At 45.0% G+C, this 18,751-nt stretch overlaps 1 protein-coding gene across 2 annotated transcripts in view; it reads left to right on the top strand.

The window, feature by feature from the left end:
• The window catches only part of RBAK (RB associated KRAB zinc finger), a 37,822-nt gene extending 20,699 nt beyond the window's left edge, over positions 1 to 17,123 (top strand). For both annotated transcript variants that reach the window (XM_047837486.1, XM_047837485.1), the window contains 3 exons: positions 7,358 to 7,484; positions 7,772 to 7,867; positions 11,039 to 17,123. In XM_047837486.1, coding sequence (XP_047693442.1) covers positions 7,358 to 7,484; positions 7,772 to 7,867; positions 11,039 to 12,954 — 2,139 coding nt within the window. In that variant the 3' untranslated portion in view covers positions 12,955 to 17,123. The remainder of the gene's footprint in view (positions 1 to 7,357; positions 7,485 to 7,771; positions 7,868 to 11,038) is intronic.
• Positions 17,124 to 18,751: the final 1,628 nt, after the last annotated feature.

Genomic DNA, 18,751 nt, shown 5'->3' with positions numbered 1-18,751 from the left:
CAGATGCTGTTTTGTCCATGCCCAAGTGACTACCGTTACTCCAACACTGTTTATTGCAGTCAGTTCCGTGGATTATTGTAAAGTCTGTTTTTAGACTTGGTGCTCTACGTCACAGACACGTCTCCATTCTCGCGCCGAACCAAACCATTTCATTCATAAAGGTTGGGGTCTTTTTTTTTTTTTTTTTAAATGTTTATTTAAGTAATGTGGGGCTTGGACTCACAACCCCAAGATCAAGAGTCTCATGCTCTTCTGACTGAGCCAGCCAGGCGCCCCATGAAGGTTGTGTTTTGAAACTGGTAGGATTAGGCCCCCTAAACTGCTGCTTTCTTTGGAGATTTTCCTAATCGTTCTTGATTTCTTCCCCTCATATGAACTTTAGTGCCAGCTTGCCTAGTTCCAGGCAAAAGCTTTTTTTTTTTTTTTTTTTTTTTTTTTTAATGTTTGCTTGTTTTTGAGAGAGTGCAAGTTGGGGAAGTTCAGAGTGAGGCAGACAGAGGATCAGAAGTGGGCTCTGTGCTGACAGCATAGAGCCCAATTCAGGGCTCGAAAACACGAGCCGCAAGATCATGACCTCAGTAGAAATTAGACACTCAACCGACTGAGCCACCCAGGCCCCCCACGAAAAAAGTTTTTTGATCTTTTTGTTGGGATCACACATCTGTAAAGTAATTGGGGGTAACTTGCATCTTTGTGTTACTGAGTTGACCTGTGCAGGAACAAAGCGTCATGCCATTTGTTCAAGTGTACCTCTGTGTCTTTCAGGACTGTTTTTAAAGTTTTCCTGCTATAGATTTTACACATTTTTTTTTTTAATATATGAGATTTATTGTCAAATTGGTTTCCATACAACACCCAGCGCTCATCCCAACAGGTGCCCTCCTCCATGCCCATCACCCACTTTCCCCTTTCCCCCACCCCCCGCCAACCTTCAGTTTATTCTCAGTTTTTAAGAATCTCTTATAGTTCGGGGCACCTGGGTGGCGCAGTCGGTTAAGCGTCCGACTTCAGCCAGGTCACGATCTCGCGGTCCGTGAGTTCGAGCCCCGCGTCGGGCTCTGGGCTGATGGCTCAGAGCCTGGAGCCTGTTTCCGATTCTGTGTCTCCCTCTCTCTCTGCCCCTCCCCCGTTCATGCTCTGTCTCTCTCTGTCCCAAAAATGAATAAACGTTGAAAAAAAAAATTAAAAAAAAAAAAAAGAATCTCTTATAGTTCGCCTCCCTCCCTAACTTTTCTTTTCCCCCATGGTCTTCTGTTAAGTTTCTCAGGATCCACATAAGAGTGAAAACATATGGTATCTGTCTTTCTCTGTATGACTTATTTCACTTAGCATAACACTCTATACATTTCTTATTAACAGTTTTATCTTTTCTGTTGCTCTGTAAACTGTACGCTTCTTTTTACGTAACGAGGGTTTTTGGTTTTGTTTTGTTTTTTTAAGATTGTTTTTCTTTCTTTTTTTTTCTTTTTTAACTTTATTTAACTAATCCTTACACCCAGCCTGGGGCTCAAACTCACAACCCCAAGATCAAGAGTCGCCAGCTCCTCCCCTCGAGCCAGCCAGGCACCCTGAGGGCTGTTGCTTTCTGTGTGTTGATTTTATATCCTGTCATCTAACAGAATTCTTTCATTGAGTTGGTTTTGTTTTTGACTCTCTGAGTTTTCTAGGTGTAGTGTATCACCTGCAAATAATAGTTTCACTTTTTCTCTGTTGATTGTTATGCCTCTGATTGTTTTTCTCCAATCGGAGGTAGCACTTTGCCCCGTTCCCGATCTTACTGAGAATGAGTCTAGTGTTTGTCCATTAAGTAAAACCCCGATTTTAGAACTGAGAAGTCTCCATAAATACACATGTGCGTGTGTGTCCTCATCTGTGTAAACTTAAAAAGCATACATGAGGGGCGCCTGGGTGGCGCAGTCAGTTAAGCGTCCGACTTCAGCCAGGTCACGATCTCGCGGTCCGTGAGTTCGAGCCCCGCGTCAGGCTCTGGGCTGATGGCTCAGAGCCTGGAGCCTGTTTCCGATTCTGTGTCTCCCTCTCTCTCTGCCCCTCCCCCGTTCATGCTCTGTCTCTCTCTGTCCCCAAAATAAATAAACGTTGAAAAAAAAAATTAAAAAAAAAAAAGCATACATGTGCTTGTGTGTGATTGAGATGGGTACGTGTATGCACGTATCACACGTACTTTGCATCTCAGGGTACAAGAGTGTGTGCGTGTATGCAAGTCCGTGCTAGTGAAGTATCCATTTCTGTTTTCGTGAGGAATTTTTTAATCACGTATGTAGTTCAAATATTGTCAGGTGTTTGCAGCATCTTTGTGGAGATCAGTCTTTTCTTAGCTGTATTATAATGGCATGTTATGTCAGTGGATTTTCAAAGATTAAACAGGTCTGTATTTTTGGAGTAAGTGCCGCTTAGATGTTCTATGTTACCGTTTCAGTCTGGTGTTGGATTCTGTTTGCTGATATTTCGTTGTGGATGTTTGTGTTGATGTAAGAGATACCGTGTAATTTTATCTATCCTATTTATTGATCGATCGGTCTTCTAATCCTGCTACTCCTTGCCGTGTGGACTGAGAACCCAGAAGGTTCTTACTCTCCATGGCAGTTCACAGGCTCACTCGGCCTGGACCAGCTGGGACGCCCTGCTCTGGGTGGCCAGTCAGCTCAACTCTGCAGTCTTGGGCAGTCTCAGCCGTGGCATCCGGATCAGTGGTATGAACCCTTGTTGATGCAGACTTTGTAAGTGATATAAACCCCTTGTTGATGAGGACCTTGTAAGTAGCAGGGCCATGGGGCACATTTGCTGAGCGCTTCTCTTCTGAAATACGAGTTCAGTGTTCACGGTCGCCTGAACTACTCCTGGCAGCAACTCTGGAAACCTTCTTGCCTCCTCCGCTGGGGCTTCTGTACCCCCTGTTCGGGCTGGGGTGGAAGGGTATCTCGAGTGTTTGAAGGAAAAGTGTTCCCTTTGATAAATCAGTTGTCATGCTTTGCTGCAAATACCTTTACAATGTCTGCACACCTCAGTGATAGCTTGGCTTCGTATACGGTTCTGGGTTCGAAATCCTTTTTCCTTCGCAAGCAGTGGGCAGTTCTCTGTGGGTTTTTCTCAGGTGAGAAGTAGAGTGGCAGTTCCCAGGGGTACCTAAGGGTATTTTTGCCACCCTTGTAACTTTTTAGGATTTTTTTTCCGCTTTGGGTATTTTGTCAGGAAATTTCTAGATCTGTATTTTCCTCCCAGTAGTCCTGTTTGCAAATTGGATGGCCCCTTTTGATGCGAAGGCTTACTTGATTCTTCAGCTCAGGTATCGTTTTCAGTTGTTGTTTTTTTTTCTCGTTCGTTGTGAAAATGTCAAATCTGTCAGATTTGGCTTTCATATCTCAAGCTTTATCTCATCATTTCAATTTCTAGTTACCTGAGAGATTTCCTAGATTATATATTTTGTGTCCCATTTGTTATTTAAGCCTGTTCCTCGGGGATTTTAAAAATTTCAACAATTTGGTCTTTTTTTAAATTTTTTTTTTTTTTCAACGTTTATTTATTTTTGGGACAGAGAGAGACAGAGCATGAACGGGGGAGGGGCAGAGAGAGAGGGAGACACAGAATCGGAAACAGGCTCCAGGCTCTGAGCCATCGGCCCAGAGCCTGACGCGGGGCTCGAACTCACGGACCGCAAGATCGTGACCTGGCTGAAGTCGGACGCTTGCTTAACCGACTGCGCCACCCAGGCGCCCCAACAATTTGGTCTTTAATCTCTAAGCATTTTGTGATGGCTGTTTTTAGGAGAATGCTCTCGTGTTATGGAAGCAATATCCTGCTTAATTTGTTAAAAAATATAAATCAGTGGAAAAATTGTCAGTCGTTTCCTTTATGAAATTGATTCCATTATTGCTGACCAGCTCACCTTGATGCTTAGCTTTTACTTACTCGCTTTTCCTCAATTGGTGAGAATTCTTGATTTTTTTAATTTCGATTTTTTTTTTCAATTTTTTTTTTTCAACATTTATTTATTTTTGGGACAGAGAGAGACAGAGCATGAACGGGGGAGGGGCAGAGAGAGAGGGAGACACAGAATCGGAAACAGGCTCCAGGCTCTGAGCCATCGGCCCAGAGCCTGACGCGGGGCTCGAACTCACAGACCGCGAGATCGTGACCTGGCTGAAGTCGGACGCTTAACCGACTGCGCCACCCAGGCGCCCCTAATTTCGATTTTTGAGAGAAAAATTCCTAACAGCTAACGTGAATATATTCACCTAATGACCCCATTTTGCGCTTTCCCTTGTGGAGGGGAAGTCTGCGGCGCTCTAGAAGTTAGTGGATTAGCGATATGTGTTTAGGTAGATATCACTTCACTTTTTTTCTTCCAGTGTTTTTATTGTGGTAAATTTCACATGACATGAAATTCATTCACCGTTTTAACCATTTTAAGATACCCAGTTCGTTGGCATTAAGTACATTCACATTGTTATTCACCATCAACCATCTCAAGAATACTTCTCATCTTGCAAAACTGAAACTCTGTTCCGCATCAGATAATAACTCCCCTTCTCTCCCAGCCCCTGCAGCCATTCTCCTCTCTGTCTCTGAGTGTGATTGCTCATTTAAATAGATTTGCACACTGTTCGTCGTTTTGTAACTGGTTTATTTTTAACGAGCATAGTGTCCTCAGAGTTCGTCCATGTTGGAGCAGGTGCCAGGATTTCCTTTCTTTTTAAGGCTGAGGATGACTCCGTTGTACATATGGACCACATCTTGCTTATCTCTTCGCCTGTCGGTGGACGCTTGGGTTACTTGTATGTTTTAGCGATGGTACGTAATGCGGCTGTGAACATATAAGTAGCTCTTTGAAGGCCCTGCTTTCAGTTCTTATAAGCGTACACTCAAAAGAATTGCTGGATCCTATGGTAATTCTATTTGTTTAGTTAATTTTGAGAGAGAGAGTTGGAGGGGCAGAGAGAGAATCCCAAGCAGGCTCCACACTGTCAGCTCAGAGCCCGACATGGGGCTTGAATTCACGAACTCTGACATCATGACCCGAGCCAAGATCAAGAGTTGGATACTTAGCCAACTGAGCCACCCAGGCGCCCCTGGTAATGCTATTTAGAAAAGAATTTTTTTTTTTTAATGTTCATTCATTTTTGAGAGAGAGAGAGAGAGAGGCAGAGAAAGAGAGAAACACAGAATCAGAAGCAGGCTCCAGGCCGCGCCTTCCCTGCATCAGGCTCTGTGCTGACAGACACCGCCCTCAGGAAAATCATCCGTGTCCAACACGGATGGAACTCATGTATGTCCTGGTTTGCCTGAGACCGTCTTGTTGCACCTGTATTCCTTCTGGTTTAACATTTACCCCACACGGAAGTTTTTGGTTTGGACGGTGAGCGTGTGGCCACCCTAATTACAGAGGCTCTGAAGTGTGTGTGGCCACAGTGCCCGTGGCCAGAGCGTTCTTACCATCCGACCCTCATCGGGCTGCTGTGTGCACTGAAAACCGGGAGCCACCCAGGCTGCTCAGGTAGGCCTGTGGTTAATTTCCCTTCACTTCCGCTGCCGACAGGGAACCCTGGGCCCTCTCGATGGGCCTGGGGATGCTCCAGGGCTCCATTAGCGTCCGCCGTCCTCTCTTGCGGTGCCCAGCGTGTGCCCTGCATGCAGCTCTGTGTTCCGCAGCTCTCAGTTCTCCTCTTCTCGACCCCACATCTCCGGAGTCTCCTCAGAGACGCCTGCTCTAGGTAACAGTCTCTGTTTTTATATCGCTTTGATTTGGACTATGAGAGGATTTCGTTTTCTTTTCGAGGCTGGAAAGTGACTGTGTACCTTCGGGGTCCTCTCCTGAATTGGAATCAACTCTTATTGTCAGAAAGCTGTCCTTGGGGCCCCTGAGTGGCTCAGTCGGTTAAGTGTCTGACTTTTGATCTCGGCTCAGTTCATGACCTCATGGTTCGTGAGTTCGAGCCCCATGTCGGGCCTTGTGCTGTGTGGAGCCTGCTTGGAATTCTCTCTCTCTCCCTCTCTCTGTGTGCCTCCCCTGCTTGCATTTTCTCTCAAAATAAATAAATGAACATTAAAAAAAGTCCTGGAGAAGGGTCTTGGTCTCTGTGCCCTGTTCTTCCCTGCCAACCTGTTCAGTACTGATGCTGTCTGTTTTCAGCCATTGGTCCTTTTTCATGTCCGCATCTTTCCCACTGAACCCCAGGCAGTACCCCGCCACACCTGTGACGCCAAGCCTGGCAGCATCACATTCAAAGTTTGTTGTTGTTGTTGTTGTTGTTTTAATTTTTTTTTAACATTTATTTATTTTTGAGACAGAGAGACAGAGCATGAACAGGGGAGGGGCAGAGAGAGAGGGAGACACAGAATCCGAAGCAGGCTCCAGGCTCTGAGCTGTCAGCACAGAGCCCCACGCAGGGCTCGAACTCACGGACCACGAGATCATGACCTGAGCTGAAGTTGGCCGCTTAACCGACTGAGCCACCCAGGTGCCCCAACATTCAAAGTATGTTAAGGCACTCTCCCTGCGATAGACCTCACCCTGACGTCTCGGGCGTTTGTCAGCGCAACCAACCATGTCGCTGCAAGAGACGGGTATTTGAGATGTGCTGTTTGGACCAACACAGGGAGGAAGTAGAACACTTAGCCACACAGGTGGCCCCAGGTAGCTAGCCCCCGTGAGGGTCAAAGTCCAAGATGAAAGAGCTGAAGCAGGAGGTGCGGAAGGAGGAGACCGTGGACGGGCCCTGCGCGCACCCTGTGAAGAGGGGGCCGGAGGCCCCGCTAGGAAAGGTGGCCGGAGAGAAGGCCAGGGAATCCGATGCTTGTCCATTTGTGTGGTGTTGCCCTGGCAGGAGCTTTTCTCGCCTCACGTCCCCCAAAACTCAGCCCACTGGCAGAACGGGAACTCCATTGGTTTTCTGGTTTGGGGGTTTGGTTTTTAGGGGGGCAGTTAAAGGAACCAAAGACAGGGGCACCTGGGTGGCTCAGTCGGCTAAGCGTCTGACTTCGGCTCAGGTCATGATCTCACGGTCCGTGGATTCAAGCCCCAAGTTAGGCTCTGTGCTGACAGCTTGGAGCCTGGACCCTGCTTTGGATTCTGTGTCTCCTTCTCTCTGTCCTTCCCCCGCTTGTTCTCTCTCTCTCTCTCTCTCTCTCCCTCTCTCTCTCTCACTCTCAAAAATAAATAAACACTTAATAAAAAAGACCCAAAGGCAGTGTATTTCCATTATGGTTTGTTTTATTGTACAATCCGTGACATAAAGTCAGATTTTCAGTGTTCATAGTTCATTTTACCGGCGAACTTGGTCAGCTCCTGTGCCCACCCATCTCCTCCGTGTTACCGGTTTCGATCACTGTGCCATTACAGGGACCGGTGTCATTCAGGGATGTGGCCGTGGACTTCACCCAGGAGGAGTGGCAGCAGCTGGAGCCGGAGGAGAAGACCACCTACCGGGACGTGATGCTGGAGAACTACAGCCACCTTGTCTCCGTGGGTGAGGAGAGCCTGCTGTCCGGTTGCCGCTTTGGGGGGCGGGGTCGGGGGCCTGCCAATTTAGTGATTTTCTTCCCTCAAGTTTGAAGAAATAAATGATAGGACCTTTTAACTCTCTTTGGGCTCCCGGTAGGCTGTTGGTCTGTTTAATCCTCCATCGAAACGTCTGGATTTTGCTAAGGTGCAAAACCGGGCACTCGATCAGGCAGCCTCCGAGGCAGCATCTTGGACTCAGAGACCTGAAAGGTGTGCAGCCGGTCCCAGCCTGCCTCCGTTCCTCCCTCACAGGGTACGACAGCACCAAACCGAAAGTGATCCTCAAGCTGGAGCAGGGAGAGGAGCCGTGGGTAGTGGAAGGTGACCTGCCGTGTCGGAGTCGTCCAGGTATGTCAGGAGCACGTTACGGTTTTAAACGTGGTGGCCCCAGACCCCTGGGAGTCACTGAAGGCAGCTCTGAGCCCAGGCGCCCGTGCGGGCAGCTTTCCTTTTGCATTTGATTTGCACTTGTGGGGAACCTCCGCGTGAGCCTGTGCTGAGGATCCGGTGCCTTCCTCCTACCCCCGTCTCCCCCCTAGTAACTTAGCCTCCCCCCAGTAGCTCAGAATTCCTTTGTTTTCTGGCGTTCAGAAGTCTAAGAGAAAAATTAACTTGAGACTCTCACGTTCATTCTTTTTGTCTTTCCTTCCTTGCTATAAAATGCCTTGGGCTGGTTTTCTGCCCGTTTCACTCCCTCCTCTGTGCACTCAGCCACCAAAACCTGTCCCCTCCCTGAGCTGCTCCGCCGAGGGTGCACCTGTGCTCTGTTTGGTGGTGCTGAATGCAGGCCCTAAATTGTTGAAAACGGACCTCTGTGCTTTGCAGCCAAAATACAACGCAGACACAGAGTTCGGGGTAAAGAGGAACAGTAGCTGCGTCGCTTTGCCGGCCAAAGGAGGCTGCGGCACGCTGTGGCCTTCAAGACTCCAAGCCCGCCAGGAGGAGGGCACTGGCGGTTTTATAGGGAAATACAGGATCTAGCGGGTCTTGACAGAACTGTACATGCCGCCAGCATCGCTAGTCTTCAGGGGGGTGACGGGTTCCTGAATGGGCTGAGAAGAAAGGAGAGGAAGACAGGAAGAAGCTTACTTTAAAATTGAGCTTCGGGGGGTGGCTCAGTTGGTTGAGCATCTGACTTCGGCTCAGGTCGTGATCTCACAGTTTGTGAGTTCAAATCCCACATCAGGCTCTGTGCTGACAGCTCAGAGCCTGGAGCCTCTTTCGGATTCTGTGTCTCCCTCTCTCTCTCTGCTCCTCCCCTGCTCACTCTCTGTCTTTCCTTCAAAAACAAGTAAACATTAAAAAAAAAAATTAATGGGGCGTCTGGTTGGCTCAGTCGGTTAAGCGTCCAACTTCAGCTTAGGTCATGATCTCGTTGTCTGAGTTCGAGCCCTGCGTCGGGCTGTGTGCTGAAGCTCAGGGCCTGGAGCCTGTTTCGGATTCTGTGTCTCCCTCTCTCTGACCCTCCCCCGTTCATGCTGTGTCTCTCTCTGTCCCAAGAATAAATAAATGTTAAAAAAATAAAATTAAAAAAAAAATTAAAATCAAGCTTCAGGGCACCTGGCTGGCTCAGTCAGAGGAGCACACAACTCTTGATCTCAGGGTTGTGGGTTTGAGCCCCACACTGGGTATAGAGATCACTTAAAAATAAAATCTTAAAAAAAAATTGAGCTTCATGGAAGCATTACTGCAGCCATTTTGATCTTTGTTCAACTTTATACTTATTATTTATTTTGAGAGAGAGAGAGAAAGCACGGGTGAGGGAGGGGCAGAGAGAGAGGGAGAAAGAGAAACCCACCCAGGCTCCATGCTGTCCACACAGAGCCCGATGTGGGGCTTGAACCCACAAACTGTGAGATATGACCTGAGCTGAATGGTCAGACACTTAAACTGTCTGAGCCACCAGGTGCCCCAAGATTTAATAAATATTTTAGAGCTTCCCCTGAAGTATAGATAGGTTTTGAGTGTAGCCAGTGCTGGAAGCCACATTGAATGAACAAGGGCATGAGCACAGGCTGGTGGTTGGGAATAAGTGGGCATAGCCTGGCTTCCTGGAGCAGGAGGTATTTTTGGAAGACTAGCAAATTGCTACTTTGAGTATATTTGTGAATCCAGCTAATTGAAAAATCTTACTGGTGAATGATAAATTCTCTGTTTTTTCCTATTGGTATTTGGGGCTTTGGGGCCAGGGATGTTGTAGATTTCTGAGCACAGAACTGTCGGCCATTGCACTGATTGTGGATGAGAGCAGCTAATGATAATAGCTCAGAGGCTCCAAAAACTTGTAAGATACGCAGAAATAAAAGTTAATACTGTGGGGGCCACTTTAGGAATCTGACATTCAAGGTTTTGTACAAAATGAAACCTGCGTGTATGGAAACTCTTTGTTCTCAGGATTCATTTCGTGTTACGTCAGGGATATGACTGGTTTTAGGAAATCGAAGTCAGCAAGTTGAAAGAAATTGATGGGTATTTGTTTCATATCCTATACTATTCTGAGCAATTTGCATGCACTAAGTTGGTCCTTTCCCAGCCCGGTGGTCTGGGCACATTTCAGCTGTGTGAAGCCTCATCACAGTTAAATACCTTGCTCAAGTCCCAGCCAGTAGTGGTGGATTTGAATCAAGGTAGCTTCATCTCTGTCCTCTTAGCCGCCACGCTCTGTTGTGCAAATAAGTGCAGTTAGGCTTATGTAAGCCCGTCAGAACACTTCACAGAGCCGATCTGAGCGGCCGGGTCTCTTGCCATCGGGTCCATCTTGCATTTCTTTCAGACAGTTATGTGCCTGGAAAGAACTCTCCTTCTAGGTGAAGGTGAACCAGGGCTGGGGAGTCAGAGACTCCCAGGGGAGGGGGACTGGGGGACAGGGGTGGGGGACTGTCTCTAAAGGTGAGGAGATTGGAATTTTTAGAATGATTATTTGGATTTACGTACAGAGTAGAAAGGCAAAAATTTTGGAAGGGTCTGGGCTAGTGAGAACGTCACCATGGTAATCTAAGTGTGAAGCAGTATATTACAGTTTAACGTAAATGGTGATCTCTTGCTTCCAAACGTAGGCCATACTTGATTAATTTCTTTGAATGTTCGTACATCAATTACTCTTCTACCGCCTGACCGATGTGCTCCAGATTCCCCCCATGTCCGCCTTAATCTAGTGCTCTTTCAGTGACATTGCCCTCTGCTCATCAAATGTCAGTGAAAGGTTTATTTCACCTTTTCTACCAAAGTTTTGAACATAGTTTGTGAAGTAATAAAGGTACTTTATTCGGTGTGAACTTATTCTCCCTTTTGTCTATAGTTCTCAGTCCTATCCCACTTGTCCCTTTCCTGGGTCTACCCCATCCCCATATGTGTGTGTATTTGTGTGTGTGTCTGTCTTGTAGGACAAACAAAGGGGAACAGACGATTGTACAGTTGTGACTATTTTATTGCAGAGATTGGCCATACAACCAGAGTCAGCCCATTCTGTACCTGTTGTGTTCAGATTCACAAGGTTTGTTTAATTTTATTCCTTTTTAGAAGTCTGGAAAGTTGATGACCTGATAGAGAGAATCCCAGAAAATGGAGATGACATTTCAAGGCAGGCTGTTTCTACCAACAGCAAAACCCCAAATGAGGAGAGAGAGGATGCATTTGATACAACACATAATGTGGAAACAAGCCTTGTTCCTTCAAGCGTCCTATCTCACACTTGTGTCTCATGTGGAAAGAATTTAGAATCGACTTCAGAATTAATCATCAGTGACGGCAGCTATGCGAGAAAGAAACCCAGTGAATGTAGCGAGTGCGGAAAGACGGACCACGGAGACAAACCCTATGAGTATAACCAAAATGGGGAAGGCTATTCTCAAAATGCAGAAGGTATTCTTCAGAACGTTAATCTTTTGGAGAAACCCTTTGAATACAGTGAATGCATGGAAGCCTTAGACAACGAAGCTGTTTTCCTTACTCATAAGAGAGCTTATATGGGGGAGAAGCCCTACGAATGGAATGACTCCGGGTCAGACTTCATCCAGATGTCAAATTTTAATGTTTACCAGAGATCACAGATGGAATTGAAGCCCTTTGAGTGCAGCGAGTGTGGGAAATCCTTCTGTAAAAAGTCAAAGTTAATCATACATCAGAGGGCCCACACAGGAGAGAAACCTTATGAATGTAATGTATGTGGGAAGTCCTTCAGCCAAAAGGGAACCCTCACCGTCCATCGGAGATCCCACTTGGAGGAGAAGCCCTATAAATGCAATGAGTGTGGGAAAACCTTCTGTCAGAAGCTACATCTCACCCAACACCTGAGGACTCATTCAGGCGAGAAGCCCTATGAATGTAATGAATGTGGGAAAACCTTCTGCCAAAAGACCCATCTGACCCTGCACCAGAGGAATCATTCAGGAGAGAGACCCTACCCCTGTAATGAATGTGGGAAATCCTTCTCCCGCAAGTCTGCCCTCAGTGACCACCAGAGAACGCATACGGGAGAGAAACTTTACAAATGTAACGAGTGTGGGAAATCCTACTACCGAAAATCTACACTCATTACCCATCAGAGGACACACACAGGAGAGAAACCCTATCAGTGCAGTGAGTGTGGCAAGTTCTTCTCTCGGGTGTCGTACCTCACCATCCATTACAGAAGTCATTTAGAAGAGAAACCCTATGAATGTAACGAGTGTGGCAAAACCTTCAATTTAAATTCAGCCTTCATTAGGCATCGGAAGGTACACACAGATGAGAAACCCCACGAATGTAGTGAATGCGGAAAGTTCTCTCAGTTCTCCTATCTCACCGACCATCCTCCGGCTCCTTTAGGAGAGAAACCCTATGAATGTAACGAATGTGGGAAAATCTTCCTTGACGGTTCAGCCTTCAGTGGGCATCAGTCACTTCCGAAAGGGGAGAAATCCTATGAATGTAACATATGTGGGAAATTGTTCTCTGAGTTGTCCTACTACACTATACATTATAGAAGTCATTCGGAAGAGAAACCCTATGGTTGTAGCGAATGTGGGAAAACCTTCTCCCATAACTCCTCCCTCTTTAGACATCAAAGAGTGCACACGGGCGAGAAGCCCTATGAGTGTTATGAATGTGGGAAGTTCTTCTCCCAGAAGTCCTATCTCACTATCCACCATCGGATCCACTCGGGAGAGAAGCCCTATGAATGTAGTAAATGTGGGAAAGTCTTCTCTCGGATGTCGAACCTCACTGTACACTATAGAAGCCATTCGGGAGAGAAGCCCTACGAATGTAACGAATGTGGAAAAGTCTTTTCTCAGAAGTCCTACCTCACCGTGCACTACAGGACTCATTCCGGAGAGAAGCCCTACGAATGTAACGAGTGTGGGAAAAAATTCCACCACAGGTCAGCCTTCAATAGCCATCAGAGAATTCACAGGAGAGGGAGTGTGAACGTACTGGCTGTGGGGGATCTCCTGTGAAGTCAGAGCCCTCTGAGTATATCGAGATCCAACAAGGAGTCCAAGATCGGTGTCTGAGAGTTCGTGCTTCTGAATGGGGAAAATTCTTCAGGCATTGGATTCATCTTCACCTAATGTTTTTCACAGAGGAGAGTCCCTAAGGATGCAAGAAGAAACAGAGCCTTCAAAGCAAGACCCTACAACTCATTGGACACTAGATAATTTATACAGGCGTGAAACTTGATAACTATTTAATATTTATTTTGGAATTCAAATTGTATTTACATATCAGGGAATCACACCAAGGTGAGATCTAAGTAATGAATGTGGGAAAATCTGTTGTCTTGGAAATTGTTATACTGAAAGCCATATTTCTGATGTAAATTCACATGTTTATAGGGAAGATACCAGAAGCTATCAGCTCTGAATAAACCATTGTATAAAATCATCAGGAGTTTATAATGAGGACAGTACATATATGGCAGTTTCTATCCTGTTTTAAAAATGTGTTCTATCAGTAATTCTATGCAAACTTGGATTTGAATTATTTGGGAAAAGGCAGTGTTCTAATTTGAGTATTAAGGTGGCAAAATGTACTAACACAGGATTATATATTGTTGGTGAAACATTTGATAAGTACCAGATAGTTAAATACATAATTTTCTATTTGTTTGAAGGTATTTACAAATGGGTTTTTCATGAATGCCCCATCAATAAATTGTAAGCCCATGGTTTTTATAACGTTTTCAACTACGTTTGAGCAAAGAAAGTTTAAAGTACTATTTTCATAAACTATGCATAGATGATTTGGAGTTAAGTCTGTGTCAGTGAAAGAGGGCCTTGCACTGTGTAGTCTGTAAGATACACATGTCTCATGCCATCCTGCATGGGTTTGAGCGAGCCATGTGCCGATACCACGTGATTCAGAAATTTCATCTCTGATTTGATCTGAATACTATGCCATTCTTCTCTGCACTGCTTATTCCCAGTATTTTGGGACAAATGCAGGTTTCTGTCAGACAGCTTTAGTTGATGAACTCAGTGTCCTTTCTCCCCTCATTCCTTGCTGGAAGAGTTTGGGTATCTGCCGTTTCTTCACATGACAGAGAGTGTGAATCCTGATTCGTGTAAACCAGTCACGAGAACTCTATTCGGACCGCCAGTAACTTGTTTATAGTGGTCACATGACCCAGTTCTGGGCCAACAGAATAGATGGATGTTGGCAAAAGGATAAAACATCGATCAAAGGGTTTTACTACTCCAGGAACACAAGGGGGGTCATTTAATAATCAAAAATTAATTCCTGGACTACATCACATGGAAAGAAGTAATCTAGGATGCAGAAAAGTCATGTGGTGGTAAAGTCAACATTCGTTTATGTGCTTCACAAATTATGGATTTGAGAGGAACTTCCTTCCTTGGACGAAGAGTGTCTAAGACGGCAGCATGCCTAGTGCTGAAATATGCGAAGTTTTCTCCCAAGATTCAAAAAAAAAAAAAAAAAAAAAAGACAAGGTTATTTCCTGTCACTAATTGTATTCAGTATTCTGCAGAAAGACCTAGCCAGGAGAGTAAGGGAAGAAAAGTAATCAGAAAGCATAAGGATTAGAAAGAATTAACACTTTTATTTGCAGATGACGTAATTCTGTACATGGAAAATTCTGAGGAAACACGTGAGTAAGTTTAGCAAGGTCCGTGCATACAAGGTCATGATGCAAAAAATGTTTTAATATACCAGCAGTGAACATAAAAAGTGAAAAACTTAAAAGCAATACCACTCAACAATAGCATCAAAAATCCTCAAGTGCCTAGAGGGAAAATTACCCAACACCATATTTTCAAAAACTGTATCCAGGAAAAAAAAAAAAAAAAGACAAAACTTGAGAGGGACTTATACGATTCATGGATTCCAGGACAGCCTTAAAAAGGTCTCAATTATCCCCAAATTAATTCATAAGTTCAATGCAATCTTAAAAGTCCTAGTAAATTTTTTTATCAAAATTAAACTAATTCTCAAATTCAAATGAAAATTCAGAAGGCCAGTAATAGTCAAGGATATCTTCTGGAATAGATGGAACAGAAGAACTTACATTGCTTGATATCAAAGAAGACCTGTCATAAAGCCATAGAGATTATATTATAATTGTGTGGTATTGGCACATACATAAACAAATTGACCATTGGGACAATAAAGGCTCCAGAAACACCCATACATAATACAGTCACTTGGTTTTTGATGAAAATGATAATCCAGTGTACTGGGAGAGATGTTCTTTCTAATAAATGTGTTGCCATTGCGTTTAATAATTTAATAGAAAACAGAAATGTGGATTGAGGTGGATTGCAGATCTAAATATGAAATGTAAAATAATAAAGCTCTAAGAAGAAAACTTAGTGGACTATATGTAACCTTACAGCAAGCAAAATTTTTCTTACGATCCCAGAGTCACTGGGGATGCCTGGATGGCTCAGTTGGTTAAACGTCTGACTTTGGCTCAGGTCATGATCTCACGGGTCGTGAGTTCGAGCCCCGCGTCCGGCTCTGTGCTGACAGCTCAGAGCCTGGAGCCTGCTTCTGATTCTGTGTCTCCCTCTCTCTCTCTGCCCCTCTCCTACTTGTGCTCTGTCTCAAAAATAAACATTAAAAAAACTTTTTTTAGAAAGAAGATCCCAAAGTCACTGAACTATAAATATAAAATAAAATCAGTTAATTTGGATATATTAATTTTTTGAAACTTCTGTTTATCAAAAGGACCCCACTAAGAAAGCAAATAGGCAAGAAACAGAGGGAAAAGATACTTACAACTTCTGTATACAACATACGACAGCAGACTTGAGCATACGGGAGGGGTTGGTGAACGTTTTTGGAAGCGGCCAGATAATAAGTACTTGGGGCTTTGTGGGCTGGACAGCCTCTGTGAACATGTCTGTGTCCCAATAATACTTTGTTCAAAAGCACGTGCAACAGCCCGGATTTGGCCTGCAGGCCATAGTTTCCAGCCGTGGATCTGTAACTTAAAAAGAGCGTTTACGGGGACTCCTGGGTGGCTCAGTTGGTTGAGCATTCTTGTCTCAATTTTGGCTCAGGTAATGATCTCGTGTTTGGTTAGTTCGAGCCCTGCATAGGGCACCATGCTGATAGTGCGGGGAGTGCTTGAGATTCTCTCTCTTTGTCCCTCCCACATTCTCTCAAAATAAATAAAACTTAAAAAAAAAATTTTAAAGGAGCGTTTACAAATCAACAAGAAAAAAATAGAAAATGGGCAAAAAGATTGGGGACATCAGTTAAGAGGATATCCAGATGATAATCATGAACAGTTACATTATTAGTAATCAGGAAAATGCACATTTAAAATGCCATGTGGAACTACCACCCACCCTCTGAGATGGTTAAAATGAAAAGCATGAGAAAGGATCAAGTTTTGGCAAGGATGTGAGCCGCGGGAAGCGTGCCCTGCTGGAGGTATTGCCAACTGGTATGACCGTTTTGGAAAGCTGTCACTTTTGAACATGCATGTACCCTTTTAACCCAAACCTCGCAGATCTGTGCATTTATGACAACTAAAGGACACACTAGAGTATTCTTGGCATAAAACTGCAAGAAACAATTCTCTGAAGGCATGCGTGCAGTGGAATGAGTGAACCCAAGTGGTATAATTCACTGCAGAAGACTAGAACATTAGGAACAAGTGACCCAGAAGTACTTGCAATAATAGCTCAGTTTCACAGAGCTGAACGAGGGAATCCAGACACAGGAGCAAACATACTGTATGACTCCACCTACATAAAGTATAAGAACAGAAAAACTTCTATGCAGTTAGAAATCAGGATATCCGTTAGCCTCAGGCAAGGCTGAAAATGGTATTTATCTGGTGCTGGTAATGCTGTTTCTAAATCTGGGTGCTCAATATCTTGAGTGTTCTGTGCACTTAAGATATGTGTATTTTTCTGCATGTATATTATCTTGAAGTCCTGCATAATTTTGAGCAGGAAATACTCCTTAGAGTAGTTTTAATGGCAACTACAGAGATTTCCTACACTGTGACCTTAAAGCTTAATATAAAGTATATTTTAAGTAAAATATTTGAAGAGGCGACAGAGCCATTACATATTTTGTCATCCTTCCCTTTTGCATATATAAATGGGTCCGAACCGCCTCTTCCAATAAAGAACTAATGTGTGTAAACATTTCCTATTTTCTCAAGTTGTTTTTCACGTTCTGAATTCGGGATGCGTCTTCTGCATTACTGTCATAGAGGTGACCTTGCTTGGAGGTAAATACATAAAACGGTGAGTTTGACTTGATGGGAAATCGTATTTAGAAGGTTTCCTTTCAGCAAATGTAAGATACTTCATTGTTGGGGCGCCTGGGTGGCTGTCGGGTAAGCGTCCGACTTCAGCTCAGGTCATGATCTTGCATTCTGAGTTCGAGCCCCGGGTCGGGCTCTGTGCTGGCAGCTCAGAGCCTGGAGCCTTCTTCAGATTCTGTGCCTCTCTCTCTCTATCCCTCTCCCACTCACGCTCTGTCTCTCTTTGTCTCTCAAAGATGAATGTTAAAAAAAAAAAATATTTTTTTTTTTTTTTTTTTTACAGATACTCTGCTGTTAACAGCACAAATGAGTGCATGTGAAAGAAACAGCCCAATTTTGCATCATAAAAAGGATGAGGACTTGGTGTGGGGAGGGAAGAGGGCTGGTTGAGCTCAGTGGCACAGAGGGGATGAGTAATGACATTGGATGGAGCAGACTATGTGGACGTGATTTGATTTCCCATTTAACCTACCAGGCAAAGCTTGCAGTGTAAACAGATGAACGCCTTGCTTAACGTGCAGTCATCAGAAAGTTGGGGCTCGGTGCTGCGGTCCCCCGTGGCAGCTGCCGGTTCTCTCCAGTCTGTCGGGCTTAGCCACTAGGCATGTGGTCAGGCAAGGCCGTGACCCCCCTTCCATGCCAGCCAGAGCCTGCCTCTTTCATCAGGGGGTTGCCCCCCCCCCCCCCCCCCGCCCCGCACCATCCCCATATTTACTGCTGCTCAGCTTGGGGTCAGTTAACTTTTCAGATTTTTTCCCTAAAGTCTCTTAAATATGCCAGAGACATTAACGCGAGCTCACTTACACCTGAGGGCTAAACTTCACCCACTGCCCCTTACTCCGTCCCAAATCATGCCCAGTTTTGTTGTAGGCCCTTTAATGTGAGGGCAAACGTGTGACCCATTGCACAACAGTGTTACAGTATTCCCCAAATTAAATTCTACAGAGGCCATGAAGAAATTCATCTAGTAGGTAACCCCCCGCCCCCTCAGTTGCCACAGTGGTAATCATGACAAAAAAGTAAATTCTCTGTCACGTGAAAGGAATCAAACTGCTGTAACTCCTGAACTCCTCTCAAAATTGGTGAACTAGTTGAATCGTGGACTTGTGAGCAGAGTATGGGGAGAAAATAATGTCAGTCCTCCAAGGGACGACAGGGCAGTTGTGGTCTCTCTGTGAAGGAACACAGTGAAGGGACTGGTGCTTATATCATGGCACCTGCTGAGCCCAGCTTCAAAACCGTGTTCTTTTCTCTACACGATCACTTGATGTGATGCCAGTGGGACAAGAAAGCAAGTGCTGAGCTCAGGACCACAGGACAGCCCTCCAGCCTGGCAGGAGCCCCCCCCCCCCCCCCCCCCAGCTAAGCTTGCATGACAACAGAAGAAATTTGAGGTAGTTTAGTTTAAAAGTAAGGAAGGGGAATCCTTTTGTATCATGGTTGTCTGGGTGGGGTGGACAGACGGGAAAGCCAACACCAGCTTTGCCAGCTTTGTGGTTCTCCAGAAA

Source organism: Prionailurus viverrinus, chromosome E3 (assembly GCF_022837055.1).
Source record: "Prionailurus viverrinus isolate Anna chromosome E3, UM_Priviv_1.0, whole genome shotgun sequence".
NCBI classification, from domain to species: domain Eukaryota; kingdom Metazoa; phylum Chordata; class Mammalia; order Carnivora; family Felidae; genus Prionailurus; species Prionailurus viverrinus.
Note: the sequence above shows the minus strand (reverse complement) of the source record. Positions and strands in the feature narration are given on the sequence as shown.